The 18,013-nt window shown below is 47.0% G+C and overlaps 3 protein-coding genes across 6 annotated transcripts in view; 2 read left to right on the forward strand and 1 right to left on the reverse strand.

Moving 5' to 3' along the window:
* The window catches only part of CHRDL2 (chordin like 2), a 32,828-nt gene extending 31,576 nt beyond the window's left edge, over positions 1-1,252 (reverse strand). Inside the window, exon 1 of one of the 4 annotated variants that reach the window (XM_041729736.1) lies at positions 837-1,252. In XM_041729736.1, coding sequence (XP_041585670.1) covers positions 837-918 — 82 coding nt within the window. In that variant the 5' untranslated portion in view covers positions 919-1,252. The remainder of the gene's footprint in view (positions 1-836) is intronic. The other 3 variants (XM_041729734.1, XM_041729733.1, XM_041729732.1) reach the window with 3 other exon arrangements.
* On the forward strand, positions 1,081-11,088 carry LOC121476176 (spidroin-2-like). Its single transcript, XM_041729905.1, has 5 exons — positions 1,081-1,098; positions 1,145-1,694; positions 2,034-2,155; positions 6,732-6,940; positions 10,619-11,088. The coding sequence occupies exons 1-4, from the start codon at positions 1,081-1,083 to the stop codon at positions 6,813-6,815; spliced, it is 774 nt and encodes a 257-aa protein (XP_041585839.1). The 3' UTR covers positions 6,816-6,940; positions 10,619-11,088.
* Positions 11,089-15,702: 4,614 nt separating this feature from the next.
* Positions 15,703-18,013, forward strand: part of RNF169 (ring finger protein 169) — an 80,260-nt gene continuing 77,949 nt past the window's right edge. Inside the window, exon 1 of the mRNA XM_041729731.1 lies at positions 15,703-16,229. Coding sequence (XP_041585665.1) covers positions 15,719-16,229 — 511 coding nt within the window. The 5' untranslated portion in view covers positions 15,703-15,718. The remainder of the gene's footprint in view (positions 16,230-18,013) is intronic.

Here is an 18,013-nt window from a genome sequence, read left to right on the forward strand (position 1 = left end):
TTTGCTTGACATATTTTCTCCAATTTAATTCTCACAACAGTCCTGGGATTTTGATTCCCATTTTATAGATTAGGAAACTGAGGCTTAAGAGAGGTGCTCTCCATCTGATGGTATTCAAAAGATCTGGGATAGTGAAGACTGGCCTATCTCCCTGTGCCCTCCTGCCTCCCAGAGTCTTACAGCTCCAAATCAGGGATCCTTCCAGATGCTGGGGGGGTGGGGCCCGGCAGTATAGGATTTGGAATTGAAGAGCTCAGGCTTTGGATGGCTTGCTAGCTCTGTAAACTTCGGCAAGTTTCTTCTATCAACCTGTTTTCTCATCTGTAAAATGCAAATGACAATACCCACCTCATGGAAGTGTTGTGAGAATCACAGGAGGTAACAGAGTGAGGTTATCTAGTTAGCTCTTGTCTTTCCATGGGTTCCTTTTGAATGCAATAGTTGACATCTTCATCACTTTTGTCTGCACCCTTGCAGCCAGACATGCCTGGCTCTCTCCTGAGAATGTTAAGCACCACCACCAGCCAACACACATGCACAGTGTCCTGCCCTCTCCCCCACTGTCCTCAGTCCCCTCATCCTCAGGTCCATGGCAGCAGCCCCCTTGGCTCTGAGTTTTCCCAGGTCCCCCCAGTCCCCACCCCAGTATCCCAAACTCATCAGCCCATACTGGCCGGCAGAGGAATCTCCGCTCTCCCCCGCACAGGTGCTGCCCCGACGGCTGTCAGAACAGTTTGGGTTCCCAAGTCCCGGTACTTTCCCACCCACCCCCCCGCACCTCCCAGCGGCTCGAATCCCTCCTCTGCCTACGCAGTCCCACCACCACCCCTACTTACGGGCTCGAGCGTGGGAGTCCAAGGGGAACCAGAGCAGCGCGAGTCCCAGCAAGGAGGAGAGGACCCTGACCTCGGGAACCATCCTTCCCTCCTTCCCCGGGAGGGGCGTGGGGGAGAGAGTGAGACGAGGACACGGAGGCAGAGGGGCACGAAGCACGGCGCAGACCCAGGGAGGGCTGGCGAAGGCGGAGAGGCCGAGGCCGGGTCCAAGGTGGGAATAGGAGGACGGTGCAAAGAGCGGGAGATGGAGAGATGGAGGGAGGTTCGGCAGGAAGGAAAAGCAGTGAAAGCAACGGAGAAGGTGAGAGGGAGAGGAGGAGGTCGGGAGGACAGGGCTCTGCGGGCGCGCAGCGTCGGGCGAGGCGCGCGGCACCGGCGGGCGGCCCGGGGCGCGCGGGCTAGAGGCGGCCGGCGCCCCCCGCTCGGCGGGCGCGGGGTCGGGCTGCGGGGCCCTGGGGCCCGGCGGGGCGGCGGTACCGGCGGCGGCGGCGGCGGCGGCGGCGCGGCGGCCGCGGGGGCTGGCTGAGCGCGGGCCGGCTGTGCTCGCCAAGGGCGCCAGGCGCCGCGCTCGGGCGCATTTGTACTTTGCCGCGGGAAGCAGGCAGCCCGGCCTGGCGCTGGCCTGGCCCTGGCGCCTCCTCTGGGGCACCGCGGGCTCGGGGGATTGGCCACCCGAGAAACAGGCCCACTTCTCCCCTCCTCTCCCGTGCGGGTCTCCGGGACGCACGCTCCAGGCGCGGCGCCGGGAGGAGGCGAGAGGGCTCGGGAGGGGGAAGGGGCCGCCCGGACCACGGGCTTTAACCCCTGGCTCCCCGCGGCGCCCCGAGCGCAGGGCGACGCGAGCCAGCGAGGCCTCAGGTGGGTCTCCGGGGTGCGGCAGCAGACGTCGGGGTGGCGAGCGCTCGGGGTAGGGGCAGGGGCAGGGCGGGGGCAGGGCGGGGGCGTGCGTGCTCCCAGCTCCGGACGGAATCGTGGCACTTGCCGGTCTCAATTCTGTTGGTGGTCTTGGACACGCCGCCCCAGAATCTAAAAATGGGGATCTTAACACCTTCCACTTTTTTTTTTTTTTTTTTTTTTTTTTTTTGCGAGGATGAAATGAGATAATGAACGTCAAAGTACTTAGCATCTCAAAAAAGAAGGGGTCATAATTCCAGGCAGCTGGAATGCCCTTACCACAGTTCCCCTTCCTACCCACAGGCTCCGTGCCTAGGTTGAAATCCAGTCCAGCGGGATTCTTGGCCCTTTCTCTGGACGTCTTCCTCTGCTTTTCCCCCCTCCCACTCCTGAAGCAGGACGTGATCTCTCCTTTGTCTCTGCAGGTAAGGCCTGTACCTCTCTGAGAGTGATGGCCATGTTCAGTTCTCTTCAGTGAGAGCTGGTTGTCAAAGTGTCATCTTTCTCACCAGAAGGTGAGCTCCCTGGGGATACAGCCCTGAAAACCATGTTCAGTGCTCCATACCTTGTGTCGAATGAGTGGACGAATTAGTAAGACCTCTGAGCTTTCCCGGTAAGAAACACCCAGGCTCTGAAATCAAAAGGGCAGGGTCCTTCTCCTGGCTCTCCCCCCAACTTGCTGGGCCATTTACGTAAAGTTCGTTTATCCCACATTAAACCTCAACTTCCTGCCCAGCTTTTCTTGCAGAGCTATTGGAAAGTCCAGTGAGCACAAGAGAGGAGAGGGTCGAGTAAAGTAAGAGGTGAGAAGGATGCTGAGCCACATGCCATTCTGATAGAGAATCATTTCCACACTTCTGGCTGGCTGTCTATAAAGGTACCTTCCTACAGTAAGGCTGGGCTCCCCATGCCCATGTGCTGCCAGGCTATCCCCTCCAAAACAGAGGGTGCTGGGAAGAAACAGTGATCCCCAAAGATGGAGTTACGCCATGGCTTTCAAAATCAGGGACAAGCATGATCTACCTCCTAGGTGCCCTTCAAACTTCATTTCTCCCGCTCTCATCTGGCCATTCTCTTTCTCTTCCTTGAGTATACTTTATTTTAACAGATAATGAGAGCTATGTATGTCATCTTGCTTCCCTTTTTGCCTTGGCTTTCAGGGAACTCAGAGTTAAATGTAGTGCTTAATTGCAGAAATAATCTCATCCTAAGGATCTGAGACAGAGATCTTTTCTTTTCTCCATCTTTGCTTAAAGTCTGTTGCACACATATATTCATGTCCTAGGTGTCTTAGGTGAATTAGGATCAGCCTGTCCTATATCCCACCCGTTCTACTTCAGGAAAGGTCTCTACCATGAAACCAAAACATGCCTCAATCCTCCTCTCCATCCGCACTGCTCCCAGCATTGGGGCCATTGTTATCCCTTCCCTGGACTTTGCCAACAGATTCTAAGCAAGGCTTCCATCCTAATTTGGGCTCCTCCAATGTATTTTCCTCACGTGAGCCCTAAGAATTATGCCGATCGTGTCTACTGACAAATGTGATCACGGCACTTTCTCCTTAAAATTCATTATTGGAAATAAATAAATAAATAAATAACGTGAAATGCAGTGCAGTATCCTGGATTGGATTCTGGGACAGTAAAAGGGCATTAGTGGAAAAGCTGGTGAATGAAGTCTATACTTTAGTTAATAGTTATGTACCAATCTCGGTTTCTTCGTCTGAACAGAGGTTCTCTGGCTACGTGAGATGTTAGCATTGGGGAAAGCAGGGTGGAGGATATATGGTTCTTAGGTTAAGAACACTGTACTACCTTTGTCACTTTTCTATCAGTCTAAAATCTTTCCAAAATGAAAAGTTTATTGAATAAATAACAGAAAAAATGATAAGCTTCCTATCATTTACAGAATAAAATCCAAAGTTGGTAGCATTGGATTCAAGCCTGTGCGCATACTTACCAGTCCCATCTACCCTATTATTCCACCACTCACTCACTTCCACAAACTGCACTTTCACACCTTCACGTGTTTGTGTTTTCCTTCTTCCTGTACCATCTTTTTCCTCCTCTAGTTAGTGAATTCCTTTTAACTTTTCAAAAGTCAGCTCTGAGTGACTTCCTCTCTGAGGCCTTCCCAAGGTCCCCCAAACAAAGCAAATTTTTTGTCTTCATTTTCCAGAGCACTTTGTATTGTAAGCTACTGGAGTGTAAATATTTAATTTGCATTTTGGAGTAAATATTTATTTGCATTTCTACTCAGTACTGTGGGGAGCAGGGTCCTTTTTTCATTTACATTTATACTTCTAGCATTTAGCAAGGTCCCTGACACACAAAGAAATAATTGCTTCATGAATGAGTGAAGATTTCAGTGACTTGAAAAGATATTACTCTTTCATGGAGGAGCCTTCAGCATACGTATTGCCCTTGGTTTTAATCAATGAATTGACATAAGAAACAAGCACTTGAGAGAAATCTCTGCATCTTCTGTAGAATTGTTGTTGAAGATGGGTGTTCATTAAGATAGTTGTCCCTTAAGAAAGGAGATTGTATAAATTCTTCCAAAATCTAGTCAGAAAAAAAAAAAAAAAGTATCCATCCAGAGCAATTTGTTGCACCAAACTTGGCACCTGTTGGTAACCTCTTAGGGAACTTGCTTGTTGCCTTCCAAGGCAACCCATTGCACTGCTGGACAACTCCGTTAGAAAGTTCTTTTTTTTTTTTTTTTAAGACTATTCATTTGAGAGAGAGAGAGAGAGAGAGAGAGAGAGAGAACAGAACGGGAGGAAAGGCAGAGGGAGAGGGAGAAGCAGATTCCCCACTGAGCAGGGAGCCCCATGCAATGTGAGGCTCAATCCCAGAACTCTGAGATCATGATCTGATATGAAGGCAGATGTCTAACAAACTGCGGCACCCAAGTGCCCCTAAATTTCTTTAACTGATATGTGATTCTCTGTGACTCCCCCCATCGTTCCTAGCTCTCCCCTCAGGGCTATACAGAACAAGCCAACTCTTTTTGTCTCCTGGGAGCTCTGCAGAGATTTGAAACAGAGAACCTCTCTTCGTACTTGCATTCTTACCAGTTTCAGTCCTTGGACTCCTCATGCCACATTAAATTTTCTTTCTTCAAATTGTATTTCTCTTTCTTTTCTTGTACCCTCCATGCTTCTGCACTTGCTTTCTTTTCTTTTCTTTTAAGATTTTATTTATTTGTGTGAGAGAGAGAGAGAGAGAGAGAGAGAGAGAGGCAGAGATATATGCAGAGGGAGGAGCAGGCTCCATGCAGGGAGCCCAATGCGGGACTCGATCCCAGGACCCCAGGATCACACCTCGAGCCAAAGGCAGACGCTTAACCGCTGAGCCACCCAGGCGTCCCCCTGCTTGCTTTTCTAATGCCCTCCCTCTACCCATTCTTATCTGGCAGCCTTCTTTTCCCCAGATCAAAATTTACTACCTCCTTTATCTACCCAATGCTGTGCCAGGCATTGTGCTAGGTACTAGGGACACAGTGGAGAACAAGACAAACACTGGTGCTTGTAGGCCAAGTTCTCACTGAAGTCTCTCTCATGGTGTCTGAGTTAGCTTCTCTCTCCTTCATGCTTCTGTATTTCCATTATACCACTTACCACTTATCACATTGTATCATCAAAGGTTTCAGGTCACCTTCTCTGAGTGAGTTCCTCCAGAACATAGACTACTCTCTTCCCTAACCTTCACACAGCTTTGGACATAGTAGCTGCTAAATAAAGGTTTGTTGAAGAATATCTTTCTTCCTTTAGATAGTCCTCTTGTGACCTGTTATTTGTGGCTAAGACCTCCTCCTGGCCTGCAGGCTGCTTGATTATGTAAAATTAGTGTAGTGATAAAGATCAGAGAGATCAGCATCAAGGAAAGACTTCTTAACCCGTCCACTTAATTCTGTTAAGAATTAACACTCTAACACTCTAAAATCAGATTCATCTAAGAGTGAATGTAAGACAAGACTACATAATAGAAATTCTACATCAGTGGTGTGCTCGTAAATGTGTAACAACCAGCTCTCCAGGGGAACAAAGCCCTGGTTTATAGCAGTTGCCAATTTCCATGGTGTAGATACTCCCACCTTGGCCAATTTCAAGCTACTGATATGACATAACTGAATGTGGAGTTGACAGCAGGACACCATTATGTAGTATTTCCATTGGTCCAATAGATATAAATAATTTCAAGAATATTGATAATAAAACATAGTAATATAATAAGGAGTTGAGTTTGAATGTTTTGAATATAACTTATTTGTGAGTTTATGTAATTTAATGTTCAGAATGATCATGTTTAACAACCAGCTTGTAAAATTCCTAAGAATTTAACACTCAGCTCCCCCGAGCCCTTAGAGCCAGCTCTAGGACACTGCCCTTACTCAGTGATGCCCTGAAAGGTGTGAACTGATTGAGTCTTTGAAACTGGGTTCAGTTTAGGTACATTAGGAAGAAAATCTTGTTTATAGGAACTGTCAAAGTTAATTTACTTATAAATTGAATAATCCCCACTCCACTTTCACTCTTCAGCCAGGTTGGAGTTACTTATCCATATAATAAATCTTTACTTAAAATAGGAGGGAGGAGGAGGGGCACCTGGGTGGCTCAGTAGGTTTAACATCTGCCTTCAGTTCAGGTCATGATCCCAGGGTCCTGGGATGGAGCCCCGCATCAGAATCCCTACTCAGCAGAGAGTCTGCTTGTCCCTTTCTCTTTCCCTCTGCTTCTTCCCCTGCTTGTGCTCATGCTCTCTCTCTCTCCAATAATAAGTAAAATCTTTTAAAAAGCAAAACAAAAACAAGAAACCTGTTATTACTTTAAGACACATTCTTTTGCATCTCCAGATATTGTACATATAGTTGACCTAAATAAATGTTTGTAGAATGGATGTGAGGCTCATTTGTATTTGTTTGTATGGGTTTTTAATGTGGCTTCGTGAACATTTCTAAGCCTTTCTTTTCTTTTCTTTTTTTTTTTTTTAATCTCAGCAGGCCCTCTCTTCCCAGAACAGTTTGCAAATAGAGATTCTGATGGAGAGAGGCAACAGGAAAACAGGATGGGAGAAGACATAGCCCTTAATTTCACAGGGCTCTCATGAAGGAAACTGAGTGGGGACAAGTGTCTTCGGAAGACATGGAGTGGAATCATCCTTCGTCCAGATCCTAAGCTCTGCTGCCAACCAGAAGCCTCCTCTATGGTAGGTGCCATCACTAAGCAAGCACAAAGGAGAGTGGAACTTATATTCTTGCCTCCTCCATGCTCATGCTCTGGGGGACCTTTGCAAAGCAGTTTGCCCTCAGAGACTTTTCTCCCTAGGTCTGTGATGATATAACTAGAGTGCTAAAGAATGGTGCCATATAACTTGGGTCCCACAGCCAGATGGTGGCAGGCGCTGTATCCACCCACAGATGGGAATAAGGAACCACCAGTTAGCTCTGTGTTTTCCCTAGCAATATACAGATTTCTTTAATTTTTTTCCAGAGTTATCTTTTAAACATGTAAATCAAGTAGTGTCAGTCATTTCCTTAAAACCTCTCCATTGCTTTTAGATTAAAACCCAAGCCCTTAACAATTTGTAAATCCTGCCATGACCTGGCCTCTTGCCTACCCTCTGACTTCAGACCATTGTCCCTGTGCTTGCAATGCTCTAGCACACTGGCTGCCTTTTTCTTCCTGGGACGCACCAGGCTGCCTGGACCCTCTGGAGGGTCTTTCCCCTTGAAATGTCTCCTGCTTGGAATGCTCTTCCCTCAGCTTTTTCCCTAACACTTCATTCAGCTCAAAAACCAGTGAGGTTTCCCTGATCTAGACTATTAAATAATGACCCCTGCCAGTCATTTTCTATCATATTGCCTTGTTTTATTTCCTTTGGGTCACTTATCATTATCTGAAATGTATTTCTTCGCTTGTGTGTCTGCCTCTTCCATTAACATGAAAGCTCCGTAACAGCCTGCACCCTAATTCTTGATCACTGTTATAATTCCTAGCTCCTCAGACAGTGCTCACTGTCTTACTGAATTTTTTTTTAAAAAAAGTATTTATTTATTTTAAGTAAGCTCTACACCCAACATGGGACTTGAATTCATAACCCCAAGATCAAGAGTCACATGCCCACCAAGCCAGCCAGGTGAGGTGCCCCTGAATGCTTTTTTATATAAATGAAAATGAATGGAGGATAGAATACTTGGGTTATCTGATTCATATGAGGAGTGAATCCTAGACTTAATTAAGACTCTGAGTCCTTGAATTTAACCACATTAGTATTTTTATCATCATTATTATTACTTCATTTATTATCATCATACCACCACCATCATTATCAACAATGGTGTTGTATGGCACATGGGCATTCTTACTCTTTATCAAATGAATGAATGGACAGACATCAACTTTACAGCCAACCTCAAACTACCTTTATCTTACTTGCTCAAACTATCTCATCTTACTTGCTACCTCCCCCTTCCCTCATTCTAATGTCTTACATGTACTATGCTCCAGCTACTCAGTGAATCATTTTCACTTAGCACACCATGTCTTCACATCTCTGTGTGTTGGCTTATTCTGCTGTTCCTATTTGGACTTCCTATTCATTTTTTGATAAATTCTTCCTTTAGGACCCAATTTTGCATCCCACCCAGGTAGTCACTCTCTCTTCTGTGCTTCAATGTCACTTTGCCTGCACCATTGTTGAAAAATCTTTTCCTGAATTATAGCTGTTTGTTCACATAGCTGCCTTCTCCCTGAGGTAGATAACTCCTTGAGGACAGGGACAGGAAATTTTCTTCTCTGTATTCTCAGGAATCATTGTGGGCTTGCCACATGGCAGTTTCACAGCATTCGTTGAAATACATCTGGAATTGGTCATAAGCTACCTGCAGAGAGCCCTGTGCTAGGTGCTGGAGGAGTTAATGTACAGGCTGGTCCAAAACACAGTCCCTGGCTCTGGTGCTTACAATCTAATTAGAGATACAAGTCCTTTTCATAGGAAGAAATATAATTAAAATCTAGTGTAGTCTAGAATTAAATATGAGACAGGAGAAAGCTTAGTGTGGTGGAATATGTATAGGGCTGGACTTGGTTTCTGGTTCCTACTTTACCATGAACTCACTAAGTGGCCTTGACACATTATTTCTCTTCTTGAGACCTTGGTTTTCTTCTCTGTAAGCGAAGATATTTGATGAGAAGCCTTGACGATTTCTAAAGCCAGATTCCTGCTCTGACATTCCGATTTTGGCTCCATGGAAACTAGGTGGAAGCGATGTGGCTAGAGCTCAGTAGTCTCGGTTTGCCCCCTGGTGGTTGCTCAGCAACATCACAGTCAGGGAGACAGCTGTAGGCTTTTCCCAGGGATGGAGGTAGGAGAGCTCAGAGACTAGTAAACAAAGAACTGTCGGACAATGATCATTCTAGAAGAGAACCAGTCAGGTTTTGCACTGGTCACTGGTAAGATGGGTAGAGAATCCTATCCTTCTGCAGATTAGAGGACTTGGGTGATCATGCTTTCTGATTTCAGCTTCCTGCTGAACCCATTTCATACCTGTTTCTTTTCAAACCAGTCAATCTTTGGGCAGCTGCTTTGTAGTCCCTCTGACTTTTTCTTCTGCTCCCGTCACAGTGCTTTCTTCTGAGGCAAATTCTTCATTCTGGTCAGTATAACTATATATCCATTTATTTATGACAAAATGGGGGTTTTTCTCCCTCTTACTCTTTTCCTGGAGAAGGGCCGTGAGCCAAAGTGAAGGTGGTAGAAGGATTTCTTTGGTGGGATAGGGAGAAAAGACAGACTAAGACAGAATAAGACATGTGATTTACACTGTGAAAGGTGATCAACTTTAGCAGAGAAAGGGCTGTCTTTTAGGTATTTCACTCAAAGTGGTTTTGGGAAGGGCCATTTGCCCATTTATCTCCTTATTCTCTATATATTGAACCTAAAGGACTTCTTAAAGCCACCTCTCTTCCCTAAAACAAACAAACAAACAAACAAACAAACAAAAAAAACACGCACACACACATACCACAACTAAATCAAAGATGGAATTGGTTGCTTGGACTCTTGGACCAGAGCCTAGAGAAAAAAGAAAAGGGACTCTGAGGGTAGGGAAGAGAGGAATAAAAACCAAGGGGAGGGGTAGGAGGGGCAGAGAGAGAGACAGAGTGAGAGCAGTTGCTGATTCCAGGTGGATTTATTGGTATCTAGACAGGAAATTTAAGAAAACTAAAGAATTATTTTTTTCACCAATGTGCTTGTTCGCCAAACAGAATTTTTTTCTTTCTGACAATGCACTGTGCTTTGAACCTTGCTAGACATTAAAGGCATGACTAAGGGGATAACATTCATTCATCCCACATTATCTAGAATGTGCCAAATACTGTACCCAAAGCTGGCTCGGCCAAACAGGCTCATACCTTGTCTGCCTTATTCACTGCTGAATTCTCAGCAGCTCTATTATCCTGCCATGTAGCAGATGCTCAAAAGAGATTTTGTTGAATAAACGAATGGTAGCTGCCCTGTACTTTGTCCAATGATAGCTTAATTCCATGAGGGTACGAGGAAGGCTGCTTGTTTTTATTCCTCACTGATGATGATAGGATTGAGAATTATTCTTATAAAATACAAATCCATATTACTCCTTCAGCCCCAATCTTTCAGTAGTCCCTCAATATCCTGAGTTTCTCTGTAAAATGGAGACAATACCATACACACCTCACAGGGTTACTTTAGGTCTAAATGAGATAGATATATCATTGCTTAGCATGTTCCCAGCATATAGTAGTTGCTCAATAGATTCTACTTCCTTTGATTCTCTAATTTTCTAGCCTAATGTCCAATCTAGCGTTCTAACCTAATGTCTAGTTCTTTATCATTCTCACACAGGAATACCAGGAAGGCCATCTCCTCTGTCTACTTGGTGAACTCCTCCTCATGCTCCAGAACAGAGCTTGAATGTCCCTCTTTCTGTGAAATCTTCACCCCACTTCCTCTTGCTTTCTGCTTCTTCATTACCCTGTATATGTCTCAGTTACAGAGTTTGCCATTCTGTTATAAATTTTTCTGTTATAATTACTTACTTATACTTTTGCTTCTCTATTAAGCTGTCAACTTGAGAATTACAGGGACCAAGTCTTATTTGTATTTGTAGAGTGTTCAGAAAGAGTCCGGAGGAGGCTGAGAAGATGACAGAAGGGGTTAGCTTTAGAAAAAGAACTGCTTCTCGGGGCTCCTTTTAAGCCTCTGCCTTTGGCTCAGATCATGATCTCAGGGTCCTGGGATGGAGCTCCTAGCCCCACATCATGTCATCATGTCGGGCTCCCTGCTCAGTGGGGAGTCTGCTTCTCCCTCACCCTCTGCCCCTCCCTCTACCCGTGTTCTCTCTCTCACTCGCTCACTCTCTCTCCCTCAAATAAATAAAATCTTAAAAAAGAAGAAAAATCTCTTCTTCCTCTGAAACAAAAGGGAAGTAACTGAAGATGAGTAATAGTAAGAATGTAGCTAGCCATCTTTAAAGCAAAAGGGAAGATGCCAAACCTCTAGGGGAAATCTGGCTTGAGGGAGGAAGAATACAAGAAGATGTTATCCCAAGAGATAAGGAGGGTAGGGGAGAGGTGGCACTGGGATGGTTTGATCCTTCTCCTTCCTAGATGTGAGGTCTCAGGAGGGAGTCAGCACCTGGGCTGGTAAAAAGGGGTCATTGCACCTGTGGGGAGAAAGAGCCTGTCCCCACAGAACTAGGCTGAATGGCCTTGCTTCACATCTGAGTCTTTCAGGCCAGCTGAGAGGAGCTAGAGCCTCTAATTGCTGGGAAAAAGGAAGGTTTGCAGTGATGTGTATGAGGAGTGCTCAAGGGCTAGTGGTGGTGTGGAACCCTGGACACACTATGAGAAGGAGTGCAGGGAATCTGAGCAGCAATTGCAATCCCCAGGAAATATGGTAGGAGTGGCACAGCGAAAGCAGCTGGAGAGGAAGCATTGGTATGTAGGCTGCACTGCTATTTGTTCCAACTGGCATCTTTGAGGACTGCATTAAAGTGAATCTGTGAGTCCCTCTTCTCTTGGTGGTCTGTGGTACAGGTGGGGGCTTAGAAACATAAACACATGCAACCCTGGCTCATTCTACTCTAGGCTATGGCACTAATTTTAGATAGTTTTGTAACTTTCAAAGCACCCTTGTCAACCATTTTCAGGTGACACTTCAGAAACAAACAACAAACCAGGGGCGCTTGGGTGGCTCAGTGGTCGGGCATCTGCCTTTGGCTTGGATCATGGTCCCAGGATCCTGGGATCAAGTCTCACATCGGAGCCTGCTTCTCCCTTTGCCTATTTCTCTTGTTTCTCTCTGTGTTTCTCATGAATAAAAAACAAAAACAAAACAAACAAAACAAAACAAAACAAAAAACCCAAAACCAGAACCAAAAACAACAAACCAATATCTCCATCAGAAAACTTTGATGCAAACAATAGAAACGGTGAGAAATTTAAGGAAAAAAGAATTTACTGGAAGGATACCAAGTTGACAGGAAGGCTGGAGAGTCGGGTGTGGAAAATGGGTTGTAACCTAGGAAGGCCAGGCAGCAGGCACCACAACCAAGTTTGTGCCTAAAGAAGAATCTGGAATGGCCACCATCACTATGATTGGGACCCCATCCTCCCAACCATTATCTGGGACCCACTGTGGGTGGACACCTACTGTTTCTGTTGCTCTGAATAGTTCTAAACTTGTCAGTATGTCTCATGTCATTCCCTGAAGATTCAAAGTTCAGAGAGGTGTGGCCAGGTGGCCAAGCCTGGGTCATATGTCATTCTAGCCGCTGGGGGTGGGGGGGCAGGGAGAATTATCGCCTTGCTTCAGCTTCCCTATCCTTCGCAATACTGCAAAAACTGCATAGCATGGGGGCACTTCCCTGAGTAAGAAGGACTGGATATGCTGATGGCAAATGAAATAAAACAAAATGTCTACCATGCCCTCATCTTTTCTTTTCCTTTTCATGTATTCTGTTTTTGTCAGTTGTCAATTGTGATCATAATCTCAGGTTCCTAGACTTGACACGTTAGAATCATCCTCATCGCCCTCATTTTCCCACACAGTGAATAACTCTCCAGATTTCTTAGGCTTGCCTTGCCTTCTGTCCCTGCTACTGCTTTAGTAAGATTACTCTGGCAACGGCATAGAGGAAAGAAGAGACTGGGAGAAATTGGGAGTCAGACTTCTAGAATGTTAGAGCTAAAAGACAGCTCTGAATTTATCTATCGTAGTGGTCTTATCTGGGAGGATTTATAAGAATTTCTATGGCATTAAGAAAATACACATGTTGGTATTCTACCTTCAGTTTGGGGGTTCAGTGGATCTGAGGTGGGATTTTGTTGCTGTTGTTGCTGCATGTGTGTGGACCTTTCTGAGGTGCATACCAGGTTGAGAACTGCTGAATTCCAATACCCTTGTTTTAAAAATGAGACTGAGGGTGCCTGAGTGGCTCAGTTGTTTAAGCGTCTGCCTTTGGCTCAGGTCATGACCCCAGGGTCCTGGGATGGGGCCCCATGTCAGGCCCCCTGCTCAGTGGGGAGTCTGCTTCCCTCCCTCCCTCTATTGCTCCCCTGCTTGTCCTTTCTCTCTTTCCTTCTGTCAAATAAATAATTTTTTTTTTTTTTTTTTTTTTTTTTTTAATGAGGAGACTGAGGTTTACAGAGAAGTTATCAGCTTGAAATCACACAATGAGTTAATGAGAGGGGTAAAGGGACCAGGACCAATCCCAGATTGCCTGGCTTTTGGTCTAGTGCTATTCAGACCTCTTGTTTTTTCTTCCCTCTGCAAAAGATAATTTCCTGTCTTTGTTTCCAAGAGAGCATGTTGCATGTCTATGGTTCAACTCTTCCAACACTAAACAGGCTTCAGATTAAGAACCCCAAACTGTCAGAAGTGAGCCCAGACCAAGGGCCCCATTTCTTTCTTTCTTTTTTTTAAAAATATATATTTATTTATTTGAGAGAGAAAGAGAGTGTGCTTGAGCAAGCCTGAGGAGGGGCAGAGGGAGAGAAAGAATCCTGAAGCAGATTTTCCAATGAGTGTGGAGCCTGATATAGGGCTTGATACCAGGACCCCAAGATTATGACCCAAGCCGAAATCAAGAGTTGGCTGCTTAACTGACTGAGCCACCTACGCTCCCCAAGGGCCCATTTTTTATTGCAATTCACTTGATCTCTGGGCCACAGGCCTCCCTGTCAGAATCTGGGCAAAGTATCCTCAACCCATCTCTCTCTCTCTCTGTGTGTCTCTCATGAATAAATAAAATCTTTTTTTTTTTTAAAAAAAAGAATCTCGACTGGAGAATGAAATGAGGAGGATCCCTCGATAAAGGACAGTCCAGCTGAAGCCATACTTCTATGTTTGCTAGGATTCTGACTGGGCCTCTGTACACACAAGGTCTTGTTTCAATTACTCAAAGACTCTTCTTCAATTCTTGACTGTTCTTTAGCCATCTGGTTCTCATCTTGGGAATCTACTTTCCTTTTCCTGCTCTCTGACTTACACCAATCACTCTGGCTTACCACTAGTTCATACACTGTTTCTGGGCAATCTCATGGAAACCCAGGGCCTCTGGTGCCTTCTGTGACATTACATTGCTTTTTTGATTTTGTTCTCCTCTTCTATAAAGATTCCCAACAGGAAATGCCATTTGTTTAATTCCTCCTGGTCTGTGTCTACCTTATTGCAAAGAAAGCAAAGGGTGGGATTATTGCTATAGTAGAACCATCTATCAGAGGGGAGCCATTTTTTAAAATCATACACCCTCTGCATCCAGAAAGGGGGCTGCCATCAGTCTGAGCACCTCAATTGGTGACTAGCCCCAGCAGGGATGACATGGCCAGAGCTGTCCTTTAGGAAGCAGCTCTAAGAGCTGTAGAGGATGGATTGGAGGAAGAGAGGCTGTGGGCAGGAGGACAACCTAGAGGAGCTACTGTAGTAATCTAGGTGAGAGATAATGAGACATGATTTGGGCAATGGGACTGAGAGGAAGAAGAGAAGATAGGAAAACAGTCAATTTTGGTGGGAGAACTGGCAGGACCAAGAAACTGACATATCTGGGGATGAGGGAAAAGTAAAGACCACTCGGTTTAGAGCTTGAGGTCCTGGGAGGATAGTACCTTTAATAGGATAAGGGGAATAAGAAATCAGCTGTTTTGTAAGACAGTGATTTTAGTTTTGTGCACGAGGAACGGAGACATCCAAGATAATGTTTCCAGCAGGCAGTTGAACGTGCAGGGCTAGACTCAGGAGGTCTGGGCTGTGGATATCAATTTGAGAGTTTAAGCTGGAAGAAAGTGTGAGGTGAGGGTGAGGCACCCAAAGAGAGAAGAGGACAGAGGCCAGAGCCTACAGGAATGCCCACATTTAAGCCCCAAACAAGGTGGAGAGTTCAAAACAGCCTGAGACAGAGCTAAGAGGTTGAGAAAAAAACCCTGGAAAGTATGGTTTTGCCAGCCAAGAGAAGGAAGTTCTGGGAAGATATGGATGGAGATGAGGACTGACAAGAAGCTGTTATTTTTGGTAGTTAGCTGCTGGTCGCAGGGGCTGGTCACAACAGCTACCCTTAGATGAAGCACTGAGGGAAGGTTCTGGATAATTCACAGAATCCCCGCTCACTTTAGCCTTAGTTATCAGGGTATTGCAGGATAAATACGCGTAATTACTTCATAAAGTTTAATATCACTCAGAATTTCCAAATCCCTCAGTCCTCAACTTCATCTGGTTCAATAAGAGGAAATTGCAAAGACTGGAGGGCGAGGCTGAAGACGGCATATAAAGTAACTAATAAATATTAATGAAGTCCCGCTCTCCGCCAATCAGGCCCCGGGAGAACCTTCTCCGGGCTCCCCGGAGCCCCGCCCCTCATAAATATGTAGATAGCCCCGCCCGCCGCGCGCAGCCCCGCCCTCTACTCTTCTCCCTCGCAACGGACTCTCCCTTCAAACGGGAAACAAGATGGCGGCGGCAGGTCCGAGTACTCGGGCCTCTTCCGCGGCGGCAGCGGCAGCTCTCAGTCGGCGGGGCCGACGGGGCCGCTGTGACGAGATGGCGGCAGCCAAGACTGGGGCCCCGGGCGCAGCCTCTGGCCCCGCACTGCTGGTGTTGCCGCCGCCGCCGCCGCTGCAGCCGCCGCCGCCGCCGCCGCCGCGGCCGGAGGAGTCGGGCTGCGCCGGGTGCCTGGAGACCCCGGGGGAAGCGGCGGCCCTGCCGTGCGGCCACTCGCTGTGCCGAGGCTGCGCCCAGCGCGCCGCCGACGCCGCGGGCCCGGGTTGCCCGCGCTGCCGAGCCCGCGGCCCGGCTTGGGCCCGCCGTCGGGCCCGCGACGACGGCCAGGCCGACGCGGAGGTGCAGGGCGAGCGCGCCCGCCGCGGCCACCCGGAGCGCTGCCGCCTGCGCCGGGACGGGGGCGCGGCCGCCGCGGGGCCCAGGCCGGAGCAGGAGCCGCGCGCGCCGGCCGCCGAGCCAGGTGGAGCCTCCCGTCCTGCCTCTGGGGTCCGGGGCGAGGCCGAGCGCGCCCGGCCCGGCCTGGTTAGGGGGTTGGACGGTCCCAGGCCGTCCTCGAGCGGCCGAGCCGACTTCTCGTGCGGTTGGGGCTGGGCTCCGTCCGGGTGCAGCTGGTTCTCGGCTTGAACTTCGGAATGAAGTACGGGCAGCACGGATTTGGGGGGGCGGTGAGGGGATCCCGCGCCGTACGGAAGTCAGAAGTTTGGAGGGAAACAAGTTAGGGCCGGGTTGCCACGGTGCGGGCAAGAAGGGTTCCGCCCTCTGCAGGGGCGCTGCGGGGTCAGAGGAGTGTTCGGCTTGGTGCTGCGTGTCGAGAGGGGGCCGCTGGGCCCGAACGCGCGGGTCGTGAGGGGGACGGGTGGCGTTTGAGGATGTGGAGGGAGCGTTTCAGACTCGGCGCGGAGTGCATCGAGAGAATGAACGCCCATGTGCAGCCCGCACAAAGTCTGGAAAAACGCATGCCCGTGCACAGAGCTTGGCACATAGTGAGTGTGGAAGCAACAAATCGGGGTTATTTATATATAATGATTCCAGAATCTTATAAGCTCCAGTAGTGCTGGAGACCAACAAAACAAAACAAAACTTGGATGGGGTTTAAAAGTTTCGTAAATGGAGATTGGTTGGCAGGGGCTGCTTCTAAGCTCCACGGCAGTGTGGGTTTCCGACTGTCGTCCTGGCAGTTAAAAGTCTGTTGCAGGATTGTTGCTTTCAACTTCTTTGCTTTTCTTTTTTTTTTTTTTTTCTCACCTTCCATAGCCTGTCACTCTTTGGTGCTGAGCTTGACATAGAAAGTGTCCGGTAAACACCACAAAACCAAACTGTTATCACTTAGGACTCTTTTGAGACCCTTCCAATCAGCACAACGTCTAGAGCTCTTTGATAAGAAATGCTCACTTAAGAGGAGATTTTCAGGAGGCATTATTAGGAAAGGCCAGATATTTGCGCCTCTTGTGTTGGGAATTCTGCAGTGTGTTATTTTCAGTAGGGAAAAGAAGGCGTTGCTTGTGTATGGAAATGTAGTCTCTAGAAACTGCAGGTTCCAAAATGCAAGTCTGTTTTTTTTTTTTATTTATGATAGTCACAGAGAGAGAGAGAGAGAGGCAGAGACACAGGCAGAGGGAGAAGCAGGCTCCATGCACCGGGAGCCCGATGTGGGATTCGATCCCGGGTCTCCAGGATCGGGCCCTGGGCCAAAGGCAGGCGCCAAACCACTGCGCCACCCAGGGATCCCCTGCAAGTCTGTTTTGGTTCAAGCAGACACCTTCCACTGCCCTAGGGTACTTTATTATTATTATTTTTATCTCTACATTTTATTTCTCTATTTCTTATTATTTCTTGTGAGCTTCACATCAGATAGGTACTTTTATTTCCATTTTACAGATCAAACTGAGGCCCAGAGAGGTTAAGTAACTTGCCTGAGGATGAAAACCCGGTTCTGTCTGATTCTTGCTCAAATCGGGCAAGAAGGCCTCCCCAGATATCATCTAATTTGTGGGTGATGTGTGAGGATCTCATGCTATTTAATTTGCTTCAAATTCTGAGATTATGATTAAAAAAAAGTATTTCACTGGTTTCCCTACGAGTACTATTATATGGTCAAATAGGATAGAAATTTCTATTCTTATTTCTAATGTCTGGACTCCTTTGTGAAATAGTCTGAAATTTGATCCATGTGAGGGAGTGTGGCTCGATAATTTGTACAAACTTTTTCCCTTGAACAAATTTGTCATAAAGTGTATCAGTAAT

Source organism: Vulpes lagopus, chromosome 15, assembly GCF_018345385.1.
Source record: "Vulpes lagopus strain Blue_001 chromosome 15, ASM1834538v1, whole genome shotgun sequence".
NCBI classification, from domain to species: Eukaryota; Metazoa; Chordata; class Mammalia; order Carnivora; family Canidae; genus Vulpes; species Vulpes lagopus.